Raw genomic sequence first — 21153 nt, forward strand, 5'->3', positions numbered from 1 at the left:
TGAGACACTGATGCCCAGAACCCTGTATACTGGAGGGGACAGAAGCCTGCAAGTGTTCTCGACAAACTTTCCTGGTTGGGAATGGTAAGCCAAAGGACGCACCTTGCACCTAAGGCCTTGAACTGGGCCTACCAGCAACCAAGGAAGCACTCCTAGCTCTCCCTGCATCTCTGACACTGGACACCTTCGACACCATCCAATCTGCTGCATCCAAAACTGCCGGAGTCATCTTCGACCGGGACCGCATCAGACTTTCCAAGTTTCACTCGATGCTGATGCCAAAGCTCGGTTGTCTCTGCGTCTGAGACACATCGAGTCTTCTAGCATCCTCTACTTTATACTACCTGCCAGGTTACCAGCTTCTTCGAGCTCCAAGCCCTCGCCACTGCAGAGGCACAATGCCGTTATGAGCCAGCCGAGCCAACTCGTTACACGTCTCCTCTTCTCTGCACCTGAGGCCTCCGAGTCCTCCAGTGCCACCAACCTGATACATCTGCCTTTTTCTAGCACCACCGACCTGCAAGCCATTGCCACTGCTGAACAGCACTGCATTGTTGGAATGTGTTGCTGACTCTGCCCACCTAGACCCCAGCTCAGCACTGAAAGTGCCGAGATGCCCTGCTCAATGCTGAAAAGCCTGGCTCGATGCTGAAAAGCCTGGCTCGATGCTGAAAAGCCTGGCTCGATGCTATTGAGCCTTGTAAGACAAGAACTAAAGGTTATTTGAAGCATCTCTATATCCCTGGTCCTCCTTAAAAGCCCCTTTGCTTCCTTTTCAAGACCTTTTCAATAACACTGCCATTTTGCTGCTGCAATCTTTTCCTGAGCAGCCCTGTCTACAAACCCAGAAAGCCCCTTTATTTGAAAGTCTGCTTCACTGTGCTTTCCTTTTCAGGGCCCGGTCAGTCGCGTTTTGATTCGTTGTGTGCACTTTGGTTTAATTAAAGATTCTATTTGTATAGAACCTTGGTTTGACAGTCTGTAATTTTGGTACCACCCTACTATTGCAGTTTGGATTGCTTCTGTGGCAGCTCACATCTCTCCTAAAGAGAAAAGCTTGACCCCAGCCTGCACTATCCCAAACAGTGAATGAGGTTTACTTGTCGGGCTGTGCCTGTTTCATATTTATGATTGGGATCACTGCTGGTTTAGTAGTAGTGTGGGGCCGAGTAGGCGCTTTACCCAATACTCATCCCACAGAGCAGTAGTTATTTGGCCACACAGAGACCCCCCGGAGAGCACAAACCTCAATACTCTCACTGAAAGGTTTGCAGGAGGATGAGAACACTCCTTCTGCTTGTACCTCCCGAACCTTATCAGCATTCCCACTAAAACGGTTAGCGCTCAAATGCCCCTTCTACTTGGCCCGTCCCTGTGGTCTCCCTACAGCTGTCCCTTCGTTCGCTTATTTCCACTTCACCTATCTGCTCCAGAGGTCATTCTATTTGCCCATGCCAATATGGCTTGCTTCTATTGACCCAAGTCCTCCATGCTCTAGTAGTTTGTACAAGGATTGCTAACATGTCCTCTCTCAGTGCTAGTACTCTGGTGCTTGACTGGCCCTGCCACTCTAGCTGCCTGTGCTATCCCATGAGCCTCTGGCACTCGGCCTCACTTGTTGGATGCATAACTCTGTGGGGCCTCCGCATTTGAGAGACATCCATTTGTCCCTCTGACCACTTCTTCAGCCTGTGGAAGTCCATCCAGCACTTTCTCCCTGACACCCCGCCCCTCCCCACCCCACCAAGGACCAGGGCTGGTCAGAATCAGGACTCACCGGTGCTCTATGCCTTTGAAAGACAGATTGTTCTAGATCCTTCAGCTGGAGATTCAGAGACACAAACTGGAAATGGGTCCAGCCACATAGATCTATTCACAACAAAGCCAAATGATTGCCAGAGAAGTGGCATTTCATTTTCAATGTACTGGTTGCCATTTCTTTCTTTTTTTGTATTTTTTTTTTTTATTTAAAGCCAATTTTGTTTCTCAGTATCTGGCTGACCCACAACGCTGCGAGCAATTTTGAGCTGTTAGCTGTCATTCCACTCAGACAACTAAAGCATTTGATGGCGAAACTTATATATATGCTTGATATTTACAAAAGCTTTATTGTTAGGTTGACTTATGTTTATATATATATATATATTCCACTATATATAGCCCGTACCAAACCCAGCGTGCGTTAGGTATTTAGTGGTTCAGTCACACAACTCTTATAGACATATATGACAGATATAAACCTCTTTGGCCATTCTCATCGTCCCAAAATGCTCTTTAATATGCAAAACAGCCCACACCTCATTGGTTATATTGGTGGCACTTCACATTCTCTCTGGAGTTATTTCTAATTAATGCACACATACACTGTGTTAAGCAATCACTTTTATATTCAATTACACGGCATGCATTTTTTGAACCGTTGCAAAAATGAAGGTTTTCCCTTCAGAAAAGTAAAGGTTATAAATGATGCTATGCTTAAGTCAAGCACTGAGTTCCCACAGGTGGCACTAAAATGATGTTCAGAAGCAAGCACTCATTTCCTTCCCCGGCCCCACATTTCAGAGGTCTGTGGCCGCCCGAAAGGTGCAAGCATGAGATAGATCATATAGAAGTTAAAATGGTGAAGAGTAAATCTGAATGCGCGAGTGCCTCAAGAAACCTGTGAAAGGAGACCCAAAGCCATAGAAGGCTGAGAACAAAAACTGTGTGCCAAAGGTACACACTGTTCCACAGCTGTAAAGGTGTCCTGTAAAGCTATCCCTTCAGCCGTATTTACAGAAGCTGCTCAGTGCTGAGCAGGCAAATGGCATCCCTGCCGGTGATTACCATGTGTCTTTGATGACATTCTGCTGCACACTCACTACTACCACGAGAGCCAGCTGCAAAGTATGTCACACAATGCATAACTGTGATGTTTACAAGTCATGTTTACATTCATTATATTTTAAGCACAGGGTGGGACTTTTACTGTGAAAGAGTACTTCAAACGACAACAGGACATCTATATCGATACCCACAAATCTCAAAATGTTCCTGTGTATTGTACAGTCCAACCAACTCTACAGAGTTAACGCACATTTTAAATTACCTTAAACGCAAGCTGGCAAGACCCATAGCCTAAATCACATGCACAAAGGTAATATTGTGCTGGAATGCCCGACTCATTGCTCAATTTTATTCTTGGAGTGTTGGGTATTTTGAACAATTGCACAAACAGCAATGATGTAAACAGTATGTACCACTTCATTAGTTATGAAAGGTGCCTGCATTGTGCAGCTACGAGGAATGCTGCTGCTTTCCACACATGAATGTTCAGGGTCGCCCTTATCCATTACTCCCCCGTGAGAATGCACAGCCAAAGATTGCAAGAAGTTTCTCCAACTGTCTTTACTCTACTGAGGTGTTTATGCTCAGGCAGAGTTTCCAAACTTCACTTGGGATGTCGCCATATTTTATTGGCGTTCCAGCCCAAGGGATTGGATGTACATCGGCTGCAGCAGGTAACTTATCTAGTTGCCATTTTCCCCCTGCTAACACCAGAGCTGTAACAATGAGAAGGGTGGGGGGGGGGGAGTTATTTTTTTTCAACATTTGTATAAGATGTGCCTGTACTACTTGCATATATTTCATATGTAAACTTTACCATTTGATAAGACCGGGTGTAGAAATGTAGTTTATTTATTTATTTTTATTTTATACATTTGTTACACGCCCAGACCCGGAGGTATCACGGCGTGGTTGCAGACATTGGGTTAAGCATGGCTGTTACATTTTTACAATTTGTTACACAAATTAGTTGGGAGAGCATAGTTGTTACATTATTGCAGTTGTTACACAAAAGAGTTAGCAAGGGAGGCAGGTGACACATGGGAACATAAAGTAGTTGCGGGGGAAGAGGTAGAGAATGTTCAGAGTTTAAGGAGAGTCTAGTGGAGGTAAGGTAGAGTTGGCCGGGAGTGGGAAAGTCTATGGGAATTGGTTGAATAACTATGTTTTTAGTGCTTTTTGAAATCGTAGAAATGATTCTTCGTTTTTGATGTTAGTCGGGAGGGTGTTCCAGTGGCTGGGAGCCAGAACTTTGAAGCTGCTACCGCCAGTGCTAGCGCTTTTATAGCAGGGGATTTCAAGGAGAGATTTGTCACTGGATCTGAGGTTCCTGATGGGTTTCTTTTTTTTTTTTTGGACAGCATTTGAGATGTTTTTGGGAGCTTTGTTGGAAATGCATTTGTGGGTGATGCAAAGGGTTTTGAACAAGATTCTCGCTTTGACGGGGAGCCAGTGGCTGTCCCTCCTGATTTTAGAGATATGGGCAGACTTTTTTTTTTATCCCTAGTGCTGCACGTAAAGCTTTGTTCTGCAGTAGTAGCCTTTTGGTCAGGTTGGTATTGGCGGTACCTAGAAGGAGAACATTGCAGTAGTTGAACTTGGAGCTCTCGCTAGGGTAACACAGTTGTTTGGAGTAAGGAATTTGCGACTGAGGGCGATCATTTTGGCAGTGTAGGAAGAGGAGGAGAGGGCATTTATCTGTTTTGTCATGGTTAGATTGGCATCTAAGTAGACACCAAGGGTTTGACCTGTTTAAGTACTGGAATAGAGGTACCATCAATGGTGAATGATAAGAAGTCGGTTTGTAGGGCGCTAATTTTAGTTGGTGAACCCAATATAAGCAACTCTGTTTTCTCATCATTGAGACAAAGACTGTTGTGGGCCATCCAGTTTTGAATTAAGGAGTATATTTGGTTAATGAGTAGGGTTTCTTGCTCATAGTTGCCTGTCAGAGGTATAAGGATCCGGGTGTCGTCAGCAAAATTGGTGTAGATGACACCCATGGCAGCCAGTGCTGCGAATAGAAGCTTCGTGTAGGCGTTATAGAGGCTGGGTGATAGGCACGACCCTTGAGGCGCACCTATGGGGACTGGAATGGGGTCAGCCGCTTCTTTGCCTATCGAAAATCCCGAAAATTCTATCGAATAGGAAGGATTTAACCCATGAAGTGGCGTCCTTGGAGAAGTTAAAGTCTTTGGCTGAAGTGGAACATAATGTATCGTGGTCAACTAAATCAAAAGCCGCAGAAAGATCTAGCAGCATTAAGAGGCAAAATTCCCCTGCTTCCCTGGAAGCATCCATTTGGATTTTTAAATCTAGGAGTGCGGTTTTGGTGCTGTATTTGGGGCGAAAGCCCGAACGTCGGGTACCCAGTAGCTGGTGTTGTTCGAGGTGGCTTTGGATTTGGGTTTAGGCTATTTTATCAATTATTCTTAGTAGGAATGGGACTGTTGTTATCGGTCGGTAATTGGTAGGGATTGAGGGGTCCAAATATGTTTTTTTCAGGAGGGGGGTCACCCTAGCTTTTTTGATGCTGATGGGGACTATATTAGAGTTAAAGGACGCATTATCAAAATGTGTGATGATGGGAGTCAGCGTAGGGGCACATAGTTTTACTAGGTGGGGAGGGGATTGGTCTTCTTTGCAGTTGGAGGCTTTTAGTTTGGCTATGGTGTCTAACACGGCTTTTTGTGAGACTGGGGTGAAGTGGAATGGCTTGCTCGAACTGCAGTTGTGAGGCTCCTCTACGAGGGTGGGAGAAGATTACTAGCATTGATGTGAGAGTTGTCTTGGCAGGGGTTTTCAAGTTCTCTGAGTGTAGTGAACAGTTCCTCGGAGTCGGAGGAGGCATTGCTAATGCGTATTGTTGAGAGCATCTGCTTAATGGGATATTATGGCTGATTTGTATGTATTGTTGGCTGCGTTGAAAGCAATGGCTGAGTCTAGAGCATTGTTTTTTTTGTGGATGTGCTCGAGTGATCTTTTTGCGCGTCTCAACTTCAAGGCAACTAGTTCCTCATTGAACCAGAAGCTTGTGCGTTTATTGGTCCTGCGAGTCTTGGTCTTAATGGGGGCGAGTGCGTCTATGGTAGTTGAGACAATTTTGATAGCAGTCTGCTAAGTGGTTACAGTCCTTGCTCTTAAGCATGGATGGGGTTCGTGTTTTACTCAAGGCAGGAGATAGGTTCTCAACTGTGAGTTTTTTAATGTTTCTGCTTTCATAAGTATCAGGTTTTTTAGTCAATGCGAATTCTTGGGTAACGTAAATTACGGAGAAGAAGATGATGTGATGGTCGGACCAGTTGGTAGGTAGGATCGAGTCAATGGATACTTGTGTGTTCAGGGTGAGGATCCAGTCAAGTATTCTACCTTAGTTGTGAGGAGGGGAGTTGACTAGTTGTGAAAAGTTCATGTCTTGCATGGGGGCAAGGAATGCTGTGGAGGTGTGATCAAGTGGGTCATTATAGCCTAGGTTTAGGTCTCCTAGGACGATGAATTTGGTGTTTGGCTTAATGTAAGGCGTTAGTAATTGTGGGATGTCTGATTCGGGGTGAGTACTTTTGTTTGGTGTTCTCTAGATGACCAAGAAGTTAGTGGCAGTTTTGGGGTTAGATGTGTATTTTGCTAGGAGAAGTTCATAGCTAGTTGGTGCATAGTTATGTTGCATTAATATTACTGACCAGTCTAGGTGCCTCTCATAGAGTGACAGCAGCCAGTTTGTGAGAGAAACCAGATATTAGCATTGAAACCCAAAATTCCCCATTCCAACCTTCTCTCACTTGTGTCTGGTTGGCAGACAGCTTATGTTCTTTTCGCTTCCTCTAAAAGATTGTTTTCGGGCCTAACCGAAAGTAGACAATTGGCCGTAACAATGACCTCTAGTGCACTCAACTGTAGAACACACTGCCTTCTGCAAACCTTGGGCAGCAGCGATCTGAATATACTCTTTCAACTAACATAACATAGAAGATGACAGGCTCGAATTAATAGAGAGGCAGCAATAACTTTCTAATCCCAGCAACCTTAAAAATGTCCTTATAATGTTATGGAGGCAAAATGGGGGACAAAACGGGAGTGAAGGGGCATAGTTTGGACAACGCGGACAGAGTTTGTTGAAGGGGCAGAATCTGGTGAAGGCGCAGAGTCTACCAGAGGTGGAGTAAATGTGTGGGGGGGTGCATGCCCTCCTTTGGGCCTAGAGCAGCAGAAAGCCTAAATACATCACTGTGGACAGGGCCTTGCTATCCACCCGTGTACCCCCTATTTATCCCGAGGTCCTCTCCCGCCAGTCCATGCCAGCTCTTTCACCAGCAGAGAGACCTTCAAGGATGCTAACCGGACCCCCACCCACCCATCACAAAACTTGCATTGGATTTTAATGGAACAGTGGGACGCACTGTCAAGCATTTTCCTGTGGGTTTCTGTGACTTGACTTGGTCTCATTGCATTTCTAAACAATCACAGAGCCTATTTTGCGGTTCCATAGTTTTCTGTGTAACTCTACTGACTTACTTGCAAATCCGTGAACTTCCAACTCTGACCTTTGTATAGTTCCATGGAATTCCATGGGCTAACCTCTTTGGGATCCATGTACAGTCCTTGAATTCTTAAATGTCGTGTACTTGCCTCCTACCTAATTGCATCATCCCAAGAATAGCTTCTGCTTGGCGCGGATTTCCAAGGACCTCCATGTGACGAGGAAGCGTGCAAGTGTGCAGCTGCCAGACTTGTTCATGCATTTCCACAAGTATCTACAGACGTGCCGCTATTGTCCATGGGAATTCCATGGATTTTAATGGTTAGCCAGGCATTTGTAAAACACTGCACCCACACTCGATCCACAGGTCGAGGTGGGTTTCCCCAGAGAACCTTACTTCACAGCTCCTCCTTTTCTACCTGTCCACTCTCCCAGAGTTGTGGGAGACTGCATCCCCTTCCATTGCCACCCTCCTACATATGTACGCCCTCCTTGTACACATGGAGTGTGGTGCTGTTTGTCGAGGCGTCTGCGGCCTTGTCAGGAACCACACTCTGCACTCCCTGGGATACTGCAAAACGTGGAGCCGTGGTGTGACCACAGAGGAGGGCCCACTCTCAAAACGGCGGGTCTCAAAGGATTCTTAGGCGGGATGAGCCCTCAGAAGGGCTCTTCCCGTGGGTGGTTCTGTGCCTTGAGGAGCGGCGTGTCCCTCTTCCCTCTGGGGAAGGCCTGCTGTCCCGAAAGGGCAGTGCTCCTCCCTCGGAGCAGCGGCCTGTGAAAAGTGGCCTTCCTCGAGAGCGAAGAATCGACTGCTTCCAAAGGCCTAGCAACATGCAGCTTCCATAGCAACCCCCGTCTCTTAGCAACCAGGCTCTCCCCAAGGCACTGCCGGAGGACTTGTCTTGGAGGTTGGTCCTGGATGCCTGAGCTAGGCCCATCAGCTGGACGCCTGGTCGTGCGTGGGACGAACTGACGTCTCTGACCCCCAATATGAGAGCCACTGAGATGGGTCACAACTGTCAGGTAAAGCACGATCCCCGGAAGCGACCCAGCCTCGTGGGAAGAGACGATGGGGCCAGACTTTTCTCCCCCCACTCTGCATGAACTTGGGGAAGTTGTCTTGGTTGTGTTGGGCGGGTCTGCTTGACTATACTTGTCCATATAGAGTGAGCACGAGTGACTGGTTGATACATTCCTGCCTCGTCATACCCTAAATATGATTCCTTTTCCCCCTTTCCTGCAGAGACCTTCCCTGTACTCCACTCACCTTACAGATGGCCTACAATTTCATTTCCAGCGAGCCCCACGTCGTCGTCGTTGGCGCTGGCTTTGCTGGCTTGGGTGCAGCCACCACCCTGGTGAAAAATGGGCTGAAAAATGTACTCATCCTGGAGGCAATGGACCACGCCGGTGGAAGGACTCACACAGTACAGCCCATTGGACCAAACATCATTGAGATGGGGGCCACCTGGATCCACGGGCAAAAGGACAACCCTCTCTACCAAATGGCCAAAAGTCAGGGCCTACTGGCCGAGGAAGGCTTTCGCATGGTCTCGTGCCAGCCCGGGGCTGTCAGCTCTGGGGACTACTTCTTCACAGAACACGGGGAGCGCCTTCCAAAGGAGAAAGTGGAGAAGGTATCAACGTTCTTCGCGGCCCTGATTTCCAGAATCATGGTGCAGGGCACCGAAGCGGACTACGACTCGTGGTCATTGGGAGACTTCTTGGACCAGGAGTTTTTAACTTCCGGCGTGTCCGAGTTGGGGGCTGCGGACTCGGTCTTCGAGTGGTGTAAGAGGATGGAATGCGTCGACGAAGCCTGCAATTCGATGTACGAGTTTTCCCTAAGTCAGCTTGGGCTGTACACTCGTTTGGAAGGTCCCTTCTTCAACTGCCTTGGATCAAAAGGGTACCAGGCCGTTGTAGACCATCTTGTGGCTGCCCTCCCACCCAACACTCTCAGACAAGAGAAGCCAGTCAAGTGCATCCAATGGACAGGGTCTTCTGAGAAGGTTGAAGAAGCGCCCCACCACCCAGTGACGGTCCTCTGCGATGACGGGGAAGAGTTTGTCGCTGATCATGCCATTGTCACTGTGTCGCTAGGCTATCTCAAGGAACGGGCCCAAACCATGTTTGAGCCACACTTACCCCAAGGGAAGCTGGAGGCCATAGCTCGGCTCGGCTTTGGGACAGTGGCGAAGATCTTCCTCGAGTTTGAAGACCCCTTCTGGCCCGAAGACTGCATGGGGATCCAGCTTCTCTGGGAGAGGGGTCCCGAGAATAAGGACGTCTATGATGGGAACAAGCAGAATGAAGGCTGGAAGAGGGAGTGGTTCAAGAAGATTGGAGGCTTCGACCGCCTGGCGCGCCATCAAAGCGTCCTATGTGGGTGGATAACAGGGCTGGCGGCAGAGCACATGGAGACCCTGCCAGAGACAGAGGTGGGAGACACCTGTATCAGGTAAACTCAAGGAACCAGGATGAGCGAATGGGCAACAGGTAGCATGCACACTGTTGAGCAAACTGATTTACACACTGCACAAACAGAGACCAATCACACGGCTATTTCCTTTGCTCATACTTGATACACAGTCCATCCACACTGCTTATTGCCCCACCCATACACACTTCATGCACACTGCTTATGCACACTGCTCATGTACATTGCCCACACTGTTCATATGATACACAGTTTGGGATTTTGTGTCAACATGGGGTAGGCATTTTCCAGGCACTGGTATATTAGTACTACTTGGCCACAAGATGGCAACAGCTTGCAAATTGTATACATATGTGGGCATATTCTGTCAGAGTCTGGCAAATGCCCATCTAATGCTTATACCGGAGCCTGAAACCGTGGCTTACACAGTGCTTGTTTTTTTAAACACATTTATTTTACAGGAATTCAGTGCAAGGAACAGATACAAAGATGCACACATTGCTCACGAGTTGTGAATCAAGTGGCTGAAGGCAGACTTGGTGAAACATTTTTTTATTACAGTAGGAAATGGTTTACAGCATACATTAAGTCATTAACTTTCAGAAGATTTCTTAGAAATAACATTGGCATTCCCTTAAAAGCACAGAACTAGCTCAAAGAAATCTCGTGTGTGTGTCTTTTGGACGAGGAGGCAGAAATGTGGGCAGGAATGGCTATAGTGATTAGCATGACAATGGGCGGTGAGTTGTTGGGTAAAAAGCCATACAACACCCACAGCTCTGTCCCTCCTCAAATCCCATCTCTCGCCTCTCTTCTCTTGCCATGGCAATAGTTTCAGCTCATAGGCAGTGCTTCCAGAGCCACCTAATAGCCCAAACTAATGACTCAAGCAAAAATGGAAAAGATACAAATACAATTTCCTGAAAATTAAACACTAATCAGTGTAGATCATTCAAAATGTGAAATTCAAAATAATACCAGAAACAGCTCGGCTTGTTATTATTTTCTTTCCAAATGAGATCAACCAAGGTTTATTTCAATGGTGATTGTACACCTCTCCCCGCTTCGCTCTGTGCCGCCTATAGGTAAACATGGGGGACATTATGAGTTAGGCGGTAATGGGAAGGATGGGGAGTATTGCGCAGTCAGCCTGTTTTTACCATCCACCCCACTATGATATGATATGGCATTTATAACGCGCCGAAACACAAGTGTTTCGAAACAGGAACAAGCAATGGAAGGGAATCAGAGGGAAGACAGAGACAGCGATCCTACTAGGCCAGGTGACATTGAGATTGCGCAAGTGCAGGCGAGGGGGGAAGGGGAAAAGTGCAGAGGGAAAGGGGAGGGGCAGAGCAAGTACATAGGATGACAGTGAAATAAATATAGAAAATAAATAGAATAATAGAAGTGCAGTCAGCTGGTGGCAAGTGCAAGGGTAAGTGCAGACATCAGGTATCAGTACTAGTAGGGGCTGTAGGGATACAGAACAGTCCCTGAGTGCAGTGGATGCCAGGGGGGCAGTGCAGGTGTGCAACTGGCAAAGGGTGACGTGGGGGGGCCTGGGCCCGAGATCAGAGGGTGGCCAGGAAATCCAGTGCAGTTTCGGATTCAGCCAGGAGATCAGCAGGTGATACCTCCATGCGATATTTCCCACATACAGTATTTAATAAACAAATGCTGCTTGTAATATGCTATTCCCTAGGAAGCGTGAGCAACTATTTCCGTTTCCAAATGCTGTATCTGCCTGTTCTGACGTCATAGCAGAGGATTATGAAAGTCATAATCAACTGCTATGATGTCACAGTGAACGGATATAGCATTTTCTCAGCCTGGTATTTTAATTTCCTTTTTAGGGGGCTGTGGGGCGAAGGGAGAGGGAACCTGGGGCTTCATTACACATTTTACAGTATTTCTTGTTGTAATTCCTCTAAACTTGTTTACCACGTCTTGCAAGTGTGTAGTATTCCTGCTGGTCTGAATGCTTGGTGCAACTATTGGAATGCATTGCATGGGTTGGATGTTCAGTTGGTTTGTTTTTATTATTTGTAATGCGCACCTAACCCAAGGGTAGCAGGGCGCAAGAGCGACAAGAGGATGGCATAGCTTAGGCTACATGTGGCATTGTGGATGGAATCCAACTATGGTTACAGTGCTGGACAACATCAAAAACATTAGGAACATATACAATAAGTCATATTTACATAAAGAATAATATACGCAGTTTACACATTTATAACAAGGGTCAGTGAAGGTACCAGTACATTAGTTGTCATGTTCCTTAATCCAGTGAATAAGATTAGATCTAAATTGTAAGTAAGGAAAGTCTTCCATTAGGGATGGCAGTAGAGAATTCCACTGTTGTGCTACTTTGACAGGAAAGCTACTCCCCCCAGTCGTAGTACGTTTGAAGGAGGTTGGCGTTAGCCTTTCTGGAGGGGCGACAAGATACTGGCCTAGTGAATCTCGTTATAAGGTATTGAGGGGCAGAATGGTGGAGACATTTGTGAGTCAGAGAGACAGATTTAAGGAGAATCTTATCTTTCATGGAGAGCCAGTTGACAGATCTTCTAGTATCGGAAATGTGGGCTTTCTTTGGAAGACTTAGGGCAGCTCTTAGGGCATTATTTTGCAAGATTTTAATCTTGTTCGTGATGTATTTACTACTACCTACGTAGAGAGCATTGCAATAGTCCAACTTGGACAAGATCAAGGCTCTGGCTAAGGTAATGCGGTTGTTGGAGGAAAGGAAAGGTTTGGCTGCTCTGATAAATTTGCAGGTATAGGAGGTAGCTGAAGCCATAGCGTTTACTTGTTTTTTTAATGTTAGTGTAGAGTCTAGATAGAAGCCAAGGTTTTTGACCTCCTTAACCACGGCAATAATGTTATTGTCAATTTCAAACGAGGAGTAGTTCTGGCCAAGTTTGTTGAGATTAGCTCTTGTGCCTAGGATGAGGAGTTCCGCTTTGTCATCATTCAGGCATAGACTGTGTGAAGCCATCCATGCCTGGATGATGAGGTACACTCTATTTACAAAGGCCAAATTCTTGTCATAAACTCCCCCATCAGCGGAATGAGGATCTGAGTATCATCGGCGTAATGTAGGTGATAACCAGACCATCAAGATCATCGAAAAGGGGCTTTGTGAAGATGTTGTACAAAGTGGGAGAGAAGAGCCCTGTGGCACACCACAGGTAATAGGCATTGGGTCGGCAGCTGCTAACGGGGAGAAGACTCGCATTGTTCGGTTATTGAGAAAGGGCTGAATCCAGTCAATTGCGTCTTGGGAGATGTGGGCTGCCGACTCTAAGTGATTGCAGAGGATCTCATGGTCAACCAAATCAAATGCAGGTGAGAGATCAAGGAGCAGCAGTAGTGCCGTCTTACCCTCGTCTCTCAGCTCATCTATTTGTGCCTTAAGGTCTATGAGAGCGGTCTCGGTTCCATTTTGGGGTCTGAAACCTGACTGTCGGACTCCTAGGAGGTGGTTGTATTCAAAGTAGTTGGATTTGTAGGTATGCTATTTTATCAAGGATTTTAAGTAGGAATGGAACTGTGGTGATGGGGCGGTAGTTAGTGGGGATGGAGGGATCTAAGTTTTGTTTTTTGAGGAGTGGGAGGACCCAGGATTGTTTCAAGTTATTGGGCATAGTGCCTGAGGTGAAGGATGCATTTATAAGTTTGGTGATAAAAGGGGAGAGTTCACGAGCCGCGTCTTTTATGAGTTGTGCTGGGCATAAGTCGCCATGGCAGTTCGAGGGTTTGAGAGTAAGGATGACTTTTTCGACCTCTTTGGTGGATACTTTGTGAAAGTTAAAGTGGGGAATGGCTGCATAAGGTAGAGTCAAGCTAGATTGCGGCGCTGTCGCATTGGAATTGCTAGATTTAGAGGTGGTGAGAAGAGTGTCTTTTTTGTTATTGATCTTGGTTTGCAGGGTTATAATTTTGTTGGCCAGAGCATTTTGAATGCCCGTGCACCCGTTTTTGTCCTTGAGGCAGGAGTCTGGGGTTTGGATAGGGGATTCTATCTCTTTCAGAATTGCGACAAGCTCTTTGGTATTGGACTTAGCTTGGGAAATTCAGAGGTTGTAGGAGGTTTGTTTGGCAAGGATGATTTATTTTTTGTAGAGGGAAGCTTTTTTACTTAAGTTATTCGTATTAGTCTCTGAAGGATCTAGTCTCCATATTTCTTCATATCAGCGTTTCTCTTGTCTAATTACTATTAGGTGTGGAGAAAACCAGGTATTCACATGTTTGCGAGGTTTACTCTTTCTCATTTTCAATGGTGCTATGACGTCAATGGATGATAGCATCACTTTGTTGTACGTAACTACCATAGTGAAGGGATCTGTATGATCTGAGATAGAGTTGAGGGTGGATAATATCAAGGGGATGAGGTTTTCAGGAGTAATGTTTCTTTTATTCCTGGTAGGGGCAACTGGGGCTATAGCGTCTATATGCACAGGAGGTGAGGCCTCTAGTGAGAACATAATCAGATGGTGGTCAGACCAGGGCTGAGGCATTATGGACGTGACCGTGATTGGGCAGTTGTGCTCGGCAATCCAGTCAAGGGTTTTACCTTTAGTGTGGGTAGGACATGAGATCTTTTGGGTGAAACCAAGTTCCTCTAAGGCGTTGTTGATTTGAGTGGCATTAGCGTCTAAGGGGTCGCTGAAGCCAAGGTTAAAGTCTCCTAGTATGATGCTCTGAGAGGAGTTTTTAAGGTTGTTAGACAGGATGTTTGTTATGTCTTCTTCAAAGGATCCTAGGGGGCCTCGTGGTCGGTATATGAGGTGGATAGATACAGACTGCGTGTTGGAAATGGTTAACTTGGCAGTTAAGGATTCACATGAGTTTGTGTTATGAGGTGAAGAGAGTCTCAGTGTAAGGTTGGATTTATCTATTATGGCGAGACCTCCACCTCGAGAGGTGGTACGTACTAGTCTTAGAAGGGTGTACTCATCTGGGATGGCTAACATAATTGCTGGACCAGCTGCAGGGTGGAGCCAGGATTCAGTAATCGCTAGGAAATCTATCTTTTCGTTTTGTAAAAGGTCTGCTATATCTGTTGCGTGGGCAACCATAGAGCGGGCGTTTATAAGTGCACCCTTTGTCCCAGACTGTACTGGTTGGGGCAGTGATGGCTGTACCTTGAGATTGCATTTCGGGGTAGAAGTGGGCTCTCGGAAGAGTCTGCTGTTCAGTTGGAGAGGGTGCTGTGGGTGGCTAGTTTTGCAAGGACCGGTAGTAGCATTGCTAGACGCTTTTTTAGTTAAAGGGTCGTACAGTCTTGGGAGTCTCGCGCGTAATTTGAGATTCCTCTGTGCTATGGTACAAGGTTTGGTGATCATGTCAACCTGCTTAGGGAGATATGACATAGTGAGATCTTGTAGGGTGATTATATAGAGGAGTGTCCTTAGTAGGACCGTGTAGAGCGGTGGGAAGTACATATCGTGTGCGTGGAGCTGGTTGTCGGTTGGACCGTGTATAGAAATAAATGTAGGCTGCTATCAAGGTTAAGTTCATAGATAGGACCACAGGTCTATAATTTGGCAGCTGAACATGTAGCACACATATTGGAACAATAGAGTATAAGGCTACTGTCTAATTGCATGCAAGGCAGAGTAAATCTAACAATCTGGCATGGAGCAAATGCATAGGAGCCTAGGGCTATACAATAGGCGAGATGCACATACAGAGTAAACAAACTTGCATGAGGCTAGCATACTAGGTAACACATTGGGGGCAAACATTTATAGGCAGTGTTCACCTAGTTAGGGCTAGGTTGGTTGCAGTATAGCTTACAGGATACTGAAATCTATTGGCAAACATGGGGCGCCAGAGGGCTCTCACAGTCACACGAGCTTATGAGCTGGTGCTCAACGATGCGTGGGCGGCAAGTATAGGTCAAGGGGTTATGGCAACATATATTTGTGAGATCCCAAATTTGATCATAGAAAGGTTGCGTCAATACAGCACAAGATGCTTAGATCAAGTGCACGGTGCGTAGGCTAATCTTAATGTGTGCCTGGTGCTGAGGGTACCACTTTTTGGCACTTGGAAGGAGCTGGCACTTGAAAGGAACTGGCTGGGATGGTGGATGTCCAGTGATGTGCTGTCCTGTTCTGCTACCCTTGAGGTCATATCTCGTACACTGGAATAAAGCACTTACCTTACAACGGACTGTCCTGGTACTTACTTGGTGGAAGAACTCTGATACTACATTTTGGAGGCAAGCTGGTCTTTAGTTCGGCCTGCAGATGACTGGAAGCTGTGTAGGGGTGGCAGCTGTTTGCACTATCACTGTCCCCCGAAGTAAGTCCCATCCGTGTCCCAGGAGATCCAGCAGAAGGGCCAGCGGTATTGTTCATAGCTACGCATCAGAGTGTTCATTGATGGTCGTGGTTGCTGGTGGCCGGAGGTTTGACGGGCCCTATTCCTAAGGGTAAGGAAACCTGTAATAGCATGCCAGAGGACTGGGGGGCTCGTATCAATGATATCACAAGTCAGCAGAGTATCTAAGGGTTGTATCCTTATATGTTATCTAGCTGGATGCTGTTTGGAATGTAGGAGGTGAAGCTGGAAGGTGGAGTGTAGAGTGTAGTGGAGGAACTGGTGGTAGACAGTGAAGGTGGACTGAGAGCTGCAGGGATCGCTGTGGGGCCTTTGTTTGTATTACTGCTTATTACTTCCGTATCTACGATAAAGAAGGTAACTAACCACTCCTGCCTGCTACATGATTACTTCACTAAAGCCCATCAAAACCTCCCCAGGCAATAACGGAAGACTCAGTCATGGGGCAAAGTTTACTGTCTTTATCCTCCAATAGAAAGGGATCATACAGCAAATCACAAATCTCCAGCAATCACAGCTCCTGAGTTTGTGTCACCTGGTTTTGTACCCTTATGACGTCACAAACATCAATCCCATCCCCAAAAACCTAAGGGGTATCCCAATTGGTTAGCTCAGGGCTACTACCTATAGAACCCCTATACATGGGGGTCCTCATTGGTCTGACATGTCAGGTGGCTTCACCTGAGAATTCCCCAGAAAACGATCTATTACTTTGTTGTAGGGTCACACGAAGACCATTAGTCTGTGCAACATTCTACACCACCCCATGATCGGAGCGTCTGGATTGGCTAAAACCTATCCTCCTAGGCCTGGAACGCTGTTCTGATCTCAGCACTTGGTGTACTTTTTCAAGGTAATAGGAAGGCCTACGTGTCCCCATTGTTGCCACTGGTCTGATCACCTAGCCTGTGAGTGTGCCAGCAGATTGAAAGTTTCGATGTGCAACGCAAGTATCCATCTTCTTTGCTTAACTGGGAACTGCTTCTCTTCTCACCACAAGTGAATAGCCATTGTTCGCTCTGCTCGGTCACAAAGCTCTCCTACCTGCAATTATGAGGATTTTATTCGGAATTCTCGCAGGCGGCTCACTGCCTTGGAATCAGGAGTTTTCCACCTGCCTTTGTCCTTAGCTGTAAACACTGTCTCTGTGCTTTGTGCTGCAGAGCCTGCGTTTCTCCCTCGATGTATTTGGAGCCTGTGGTCTCATGTGTAGTCAATTTGATCCATCGGTGAGGCACCTGTCTCCTTGAGGCCGTCAATCGGATATGGTTTGAAGGGCTGTCTAGGAGAATATCTTTTGTCATATCGCTGATATACTGGCGCACCTGGCGGCTGACCGAACAACAAGTTACACCTTTCATTCTTCATTCTGCGGTTTGACATTCGCATAGGGTACATGAGGGCCATTCCTGGGACCCTCTCTTCAGTCCCCCCTCTGGTCAACTTGTTGACCACTTCTCCTTCACCTTCAACTTCAGGAGCCAAATCTTTCTTACTCCCCTTAGGTCTCCATAGAATCTCACATGGTCTTCCAAACTCCTTGTCACGTAACAGCAATCTCCTCCAGGGTTGAACCAAACTAATTTTCCCCAACAGTCTCTGGTGTCATAGCGGTCGTCGAACATTACCACAGTTGGGAACAGAGGCCAATCTGTTATCTGTGCTCTCAGGGCATTTCAATCTATTATTATTTTGTCATCTTCAGAGCTCGTATCTACTAGCACTTTCATCCCTACAGTCTTTTCGGTTGTTTTTCGGCATTGTGTGATGCATACTCTGATGATGCAAAAGGTCAGTAACACTAGTACTAATGCTGCAACTAATACTTTCAGTCCATTGGCCATCCATGTTGGTATCCATGAGAAGATGTATGATAGCCAGCCTTCATCTTTTCCTGCAGCATGCGTCTCTGCTTCCATTTTGGCATGTATCTCTGATAACCTGGTAACTTCTTCAGTGAGTGTCCCATTGTCCTTATCATTTGCTGGTACAAATGTACAGCAAGAAGACCCTATTCTGGAGTACCATCAACCTCACTGCTCAGAGCTCTTCTTTGATTGCATTGAACCCCTTGACGGTTGAGTTTATTGTCTGCATCAGTTCACACCTCATGATCTGGAGCCATTTTGCGTTTGTGCTGGCTTGCACTGCTGAAACAATGTATGCAAAAAATATTTCCATTCTGCTGAACAGTATATTCCCGGGTGGTAACGCATCCAGAGAGTCCTCCATTTTCGTTAATATGTAGTTTCCTCTTTTCACACTTGTTAGCTCTACAGATCTCTTCTTCCTTCTGTTAGAGTCAATCTCAGGAAACCCAACCACCTTCATGTCCTTCTGTGGTACTACCAGTGCTGGTGTGTTGATGTGCACCGGTCAGCACCTTCCTCCCCAGTTGGGTGGTAAATTCTCACATGCCTTTGATCCGCAGGCCCAATAGTGGTCCATTAGTACTGCTGTTCCAGCTTTCATGCCTGGAACTTTTATTGTTTACTTGCATTCTTTGTTTTCTCCAACTTTCACTGGCCGTTGTTCTGGAAACATAATGCTGCTCCTTTCAGTGGTACTATGGGCATGGGCCCCGCTTCATTGTCTACCCATGTTAGTAACTTCGCACTTGCTTCCCATTCTTTTAAGCATTTGTCATTTTCTTCTTGTACTATATGAACTGGAACTGTTAGGAGCCTATATGCCTTGCTCCCAACCACCCCTTCTTTCCATCCATCAACTGTGTATACTTGACCATACACTAGCATCTGAGTCTTTCCCAGCATCCTGGTTTCTCCTCCGATCTCTGCTTGTCCTCTCCTGGGACAGGGTAACTCCTTTAATGTTATTGCTCTTGTTTCTCCCTTTTGTGGACTGTCAGTTATGCATTCTATAGCCTGGTCCTTTTTCCAGTAATCGTTCATCATGTCAAGGGTCTTTATATAGCTGTCTTCATAGGAGAAAGTCGTCTTAGACATCCACCTTAAGATTGCCATTTTCCCTTGGAATCTTGCTCTTGTGGTACACATTGACAGGTACATGAGGCACTGTGCTCTTGCTGCTGAGATTTCAAATGCCACAAATGTTCTGGAGGTACTCATGGCAAAAGGGATGAGGGAGCAGACGTAGCAGCTCTCTACAGTGGTTTGTTTGCCTACTTTCAACATGTGTTTGTACCACATGTTATTAGATACTAAGACTGTATCAGTTAGATAAGAATCAACCCCTTCTACATCTACATCAGCACTGTGTCTACTTCTCTTTACTGTTTTGGCAGTGCTTATCGCCTGTCCTGACATTGTAGCCATAACTGCCGGAACTGGGGTCACGTTAGTAGGGGTCAGAGCTTGCCCTTCTACAACAAATATTTGCCAAAAAATTAGGGCAAAGATGGAGAGAGAAAGAGAACACTAAATAATTATTATCACACCTTTAATAATGGTACCCATAACGTACTCCGCTTCAGACTCTTACATAGTTCCAAATGGAATGATGAACTGCCTGAAATTCGCTAGAAATGTATGTTTATGTTGTTAGTACCTACCAGCTCAAGCCTGCGGGTATAATATTGTGCTATTGCGATAAAGAACAATTGTTCCCACACAATACGTACTACAGGGTGGAAGAAGATTTCAAGTACTGAGGGACTTCCTCTGCAAATTCCTTGATAGTTGTGGGCCTAGTGGGTCAGGAGGGCATGAAAGAATAAACTGGGAGGTGGTCTTCTTTGTCGTTCAGACCTTCTAATGAAATGGACAAATTGACCTTGGTAGCTCGTGGGATGAGGGTCCTGGAGAATCATGGCACACAAACATTAACAGTTGCCACTTTCACGATGAATAGAGAAAAAACAGTGTGCCTTCACTCTGGATGTGTGGGACGTCCTTTCCCTATCTCTCTTGCTCTAGAACGCGTGACCATTGGTTGAACTTTGTCGGGTTGTGACTGCCCCTGCTGAGCATTTTGTTCTTCTTCTTGCATGATGTTGCCCCCTCCTCGTCGCTGCTTGGAGAGGCCCCTACTGAACAGGGTTTCACAAATACCAGGAAATTCCAAGATTCTTTCCACGTATTTTGAAGGCTCTAGTAGTCACCTCCTCTATGGTATGACGACCCAGAAATCGGGGTTTGTACCAGGTCCGGATGAAATTTCAGAGTAAGACAGTGTCTCTTGGGTAGAGCTGGGGTGGGTTGAGACAATTTTCACTGATCTCAGCACTGTTATCTTCTTTGTTCTTATTGGACCTCTCCCGTCATGCCTGCAGTTGGCGAGAAATAAAAAATGCACTAGCCATCAAGGCAGCTGAGTAATCATACATTTCCTTTCCCAATACATTACACACATTTTCTGCATCAATTAATGCCCTAGTGGGAGGAGCCAGGGGAAGTTGCATGTGCTGATTAAGTGGTGGTCGGACCCTGGTTTATTGCCCAATGCGAACAAAGCTAAAGGCAAACAATGGAGACAACTCTTGTTCACGGTTGCTTTTATTTTTGCAATCATCTCCTTAAGAAGCCTGTTGAGCCACTCGCACATCCCTTTTGCTTGCGGGTGATATGCACAGTAGAACTGGTTTTGAATCCCTAACAGGGTTGTGATATGTTGCAATATTTTATTGGCATAGTGATGGCCGCTATCAGACCACAGGACCTCAGATACACCCCCTTCTTGGGACAATCTCCCTACCCAGGAATTTTGCCGCTCTAAGGCCATCAGGATGGAAACAAGGACCAGCTTCGATCCATCGGGAAAATGGGCACACAGCCACTATCATGTAGCAGTAGCCCTTGCATACTTGCAGCATGTCAACATAGTCGACATGAAGAGGTTGGAATTGGCCTGTGCAACATTCTACACCACCCCATGATCGGAGCCTCTGGATTGTCTAAAATGGGTCCTCCCAGGCCTGGGACCCTGTTCTGTTCTCGGCGCTTGGTGTACCTTTTCAAGATAATGTGAAGGTCTATGTGTCCCCATTGTTGCTACTTGTCTGATCAACTAGCTTGAGAGAGTGCCGCAGGTTGCAAGTTTCTGTGGGCAATGCAAGTGTCCATCTTCTTCTCTG

At 46.3% G+C, this 21153-nt stretch overlaps 1 protein-coding gene across 1 annotated transcript in view; it reads left to right on the forward strand.

The window, feature by feature from the left end:
• The first annotated feature begins 8190 nt into the window (after window positions 1-8190).
• Window positions 8191-21153, forward strand: part of LOC138489245 (peroxisomal N(1)-acetyl-spermine/spermidine oxidase-like) — a 102940-nt gene continuing 89977 nt past the window's right edge. Inside the window, exons 1-2 of the mRNA XM_069616943.1 lie at window positions 8191-8329; window positions 8550-9767. Of these exons, the coding sequence (XP_069473044.1) occupies window positions 8581-9767 (1187 nt within the window). The 5' untranslated portion in view covers window positions 8191-8329; window positions 8550-8580. The remainder of the gene's footprint in view (window positions 8330-8549; window positions 9768-21153) is intronic.

This window comes from Ambystoma mexicanum, chromosome 9 (genome assembly GCF_040938575.1).
Source record: "Ambystoma mexicanum isolate Mex_15411 chromosome 9, UKY_AmexF1_1, whole genome shotgun sequence".
Classification (NCBI taxonomy): domain Eukaryota; kingdom Metazoa; phylum Chordata; class Amphibia; order Caudata; family Ambystomatidae; genus Ambystoma; species Ambystoma mexicanum.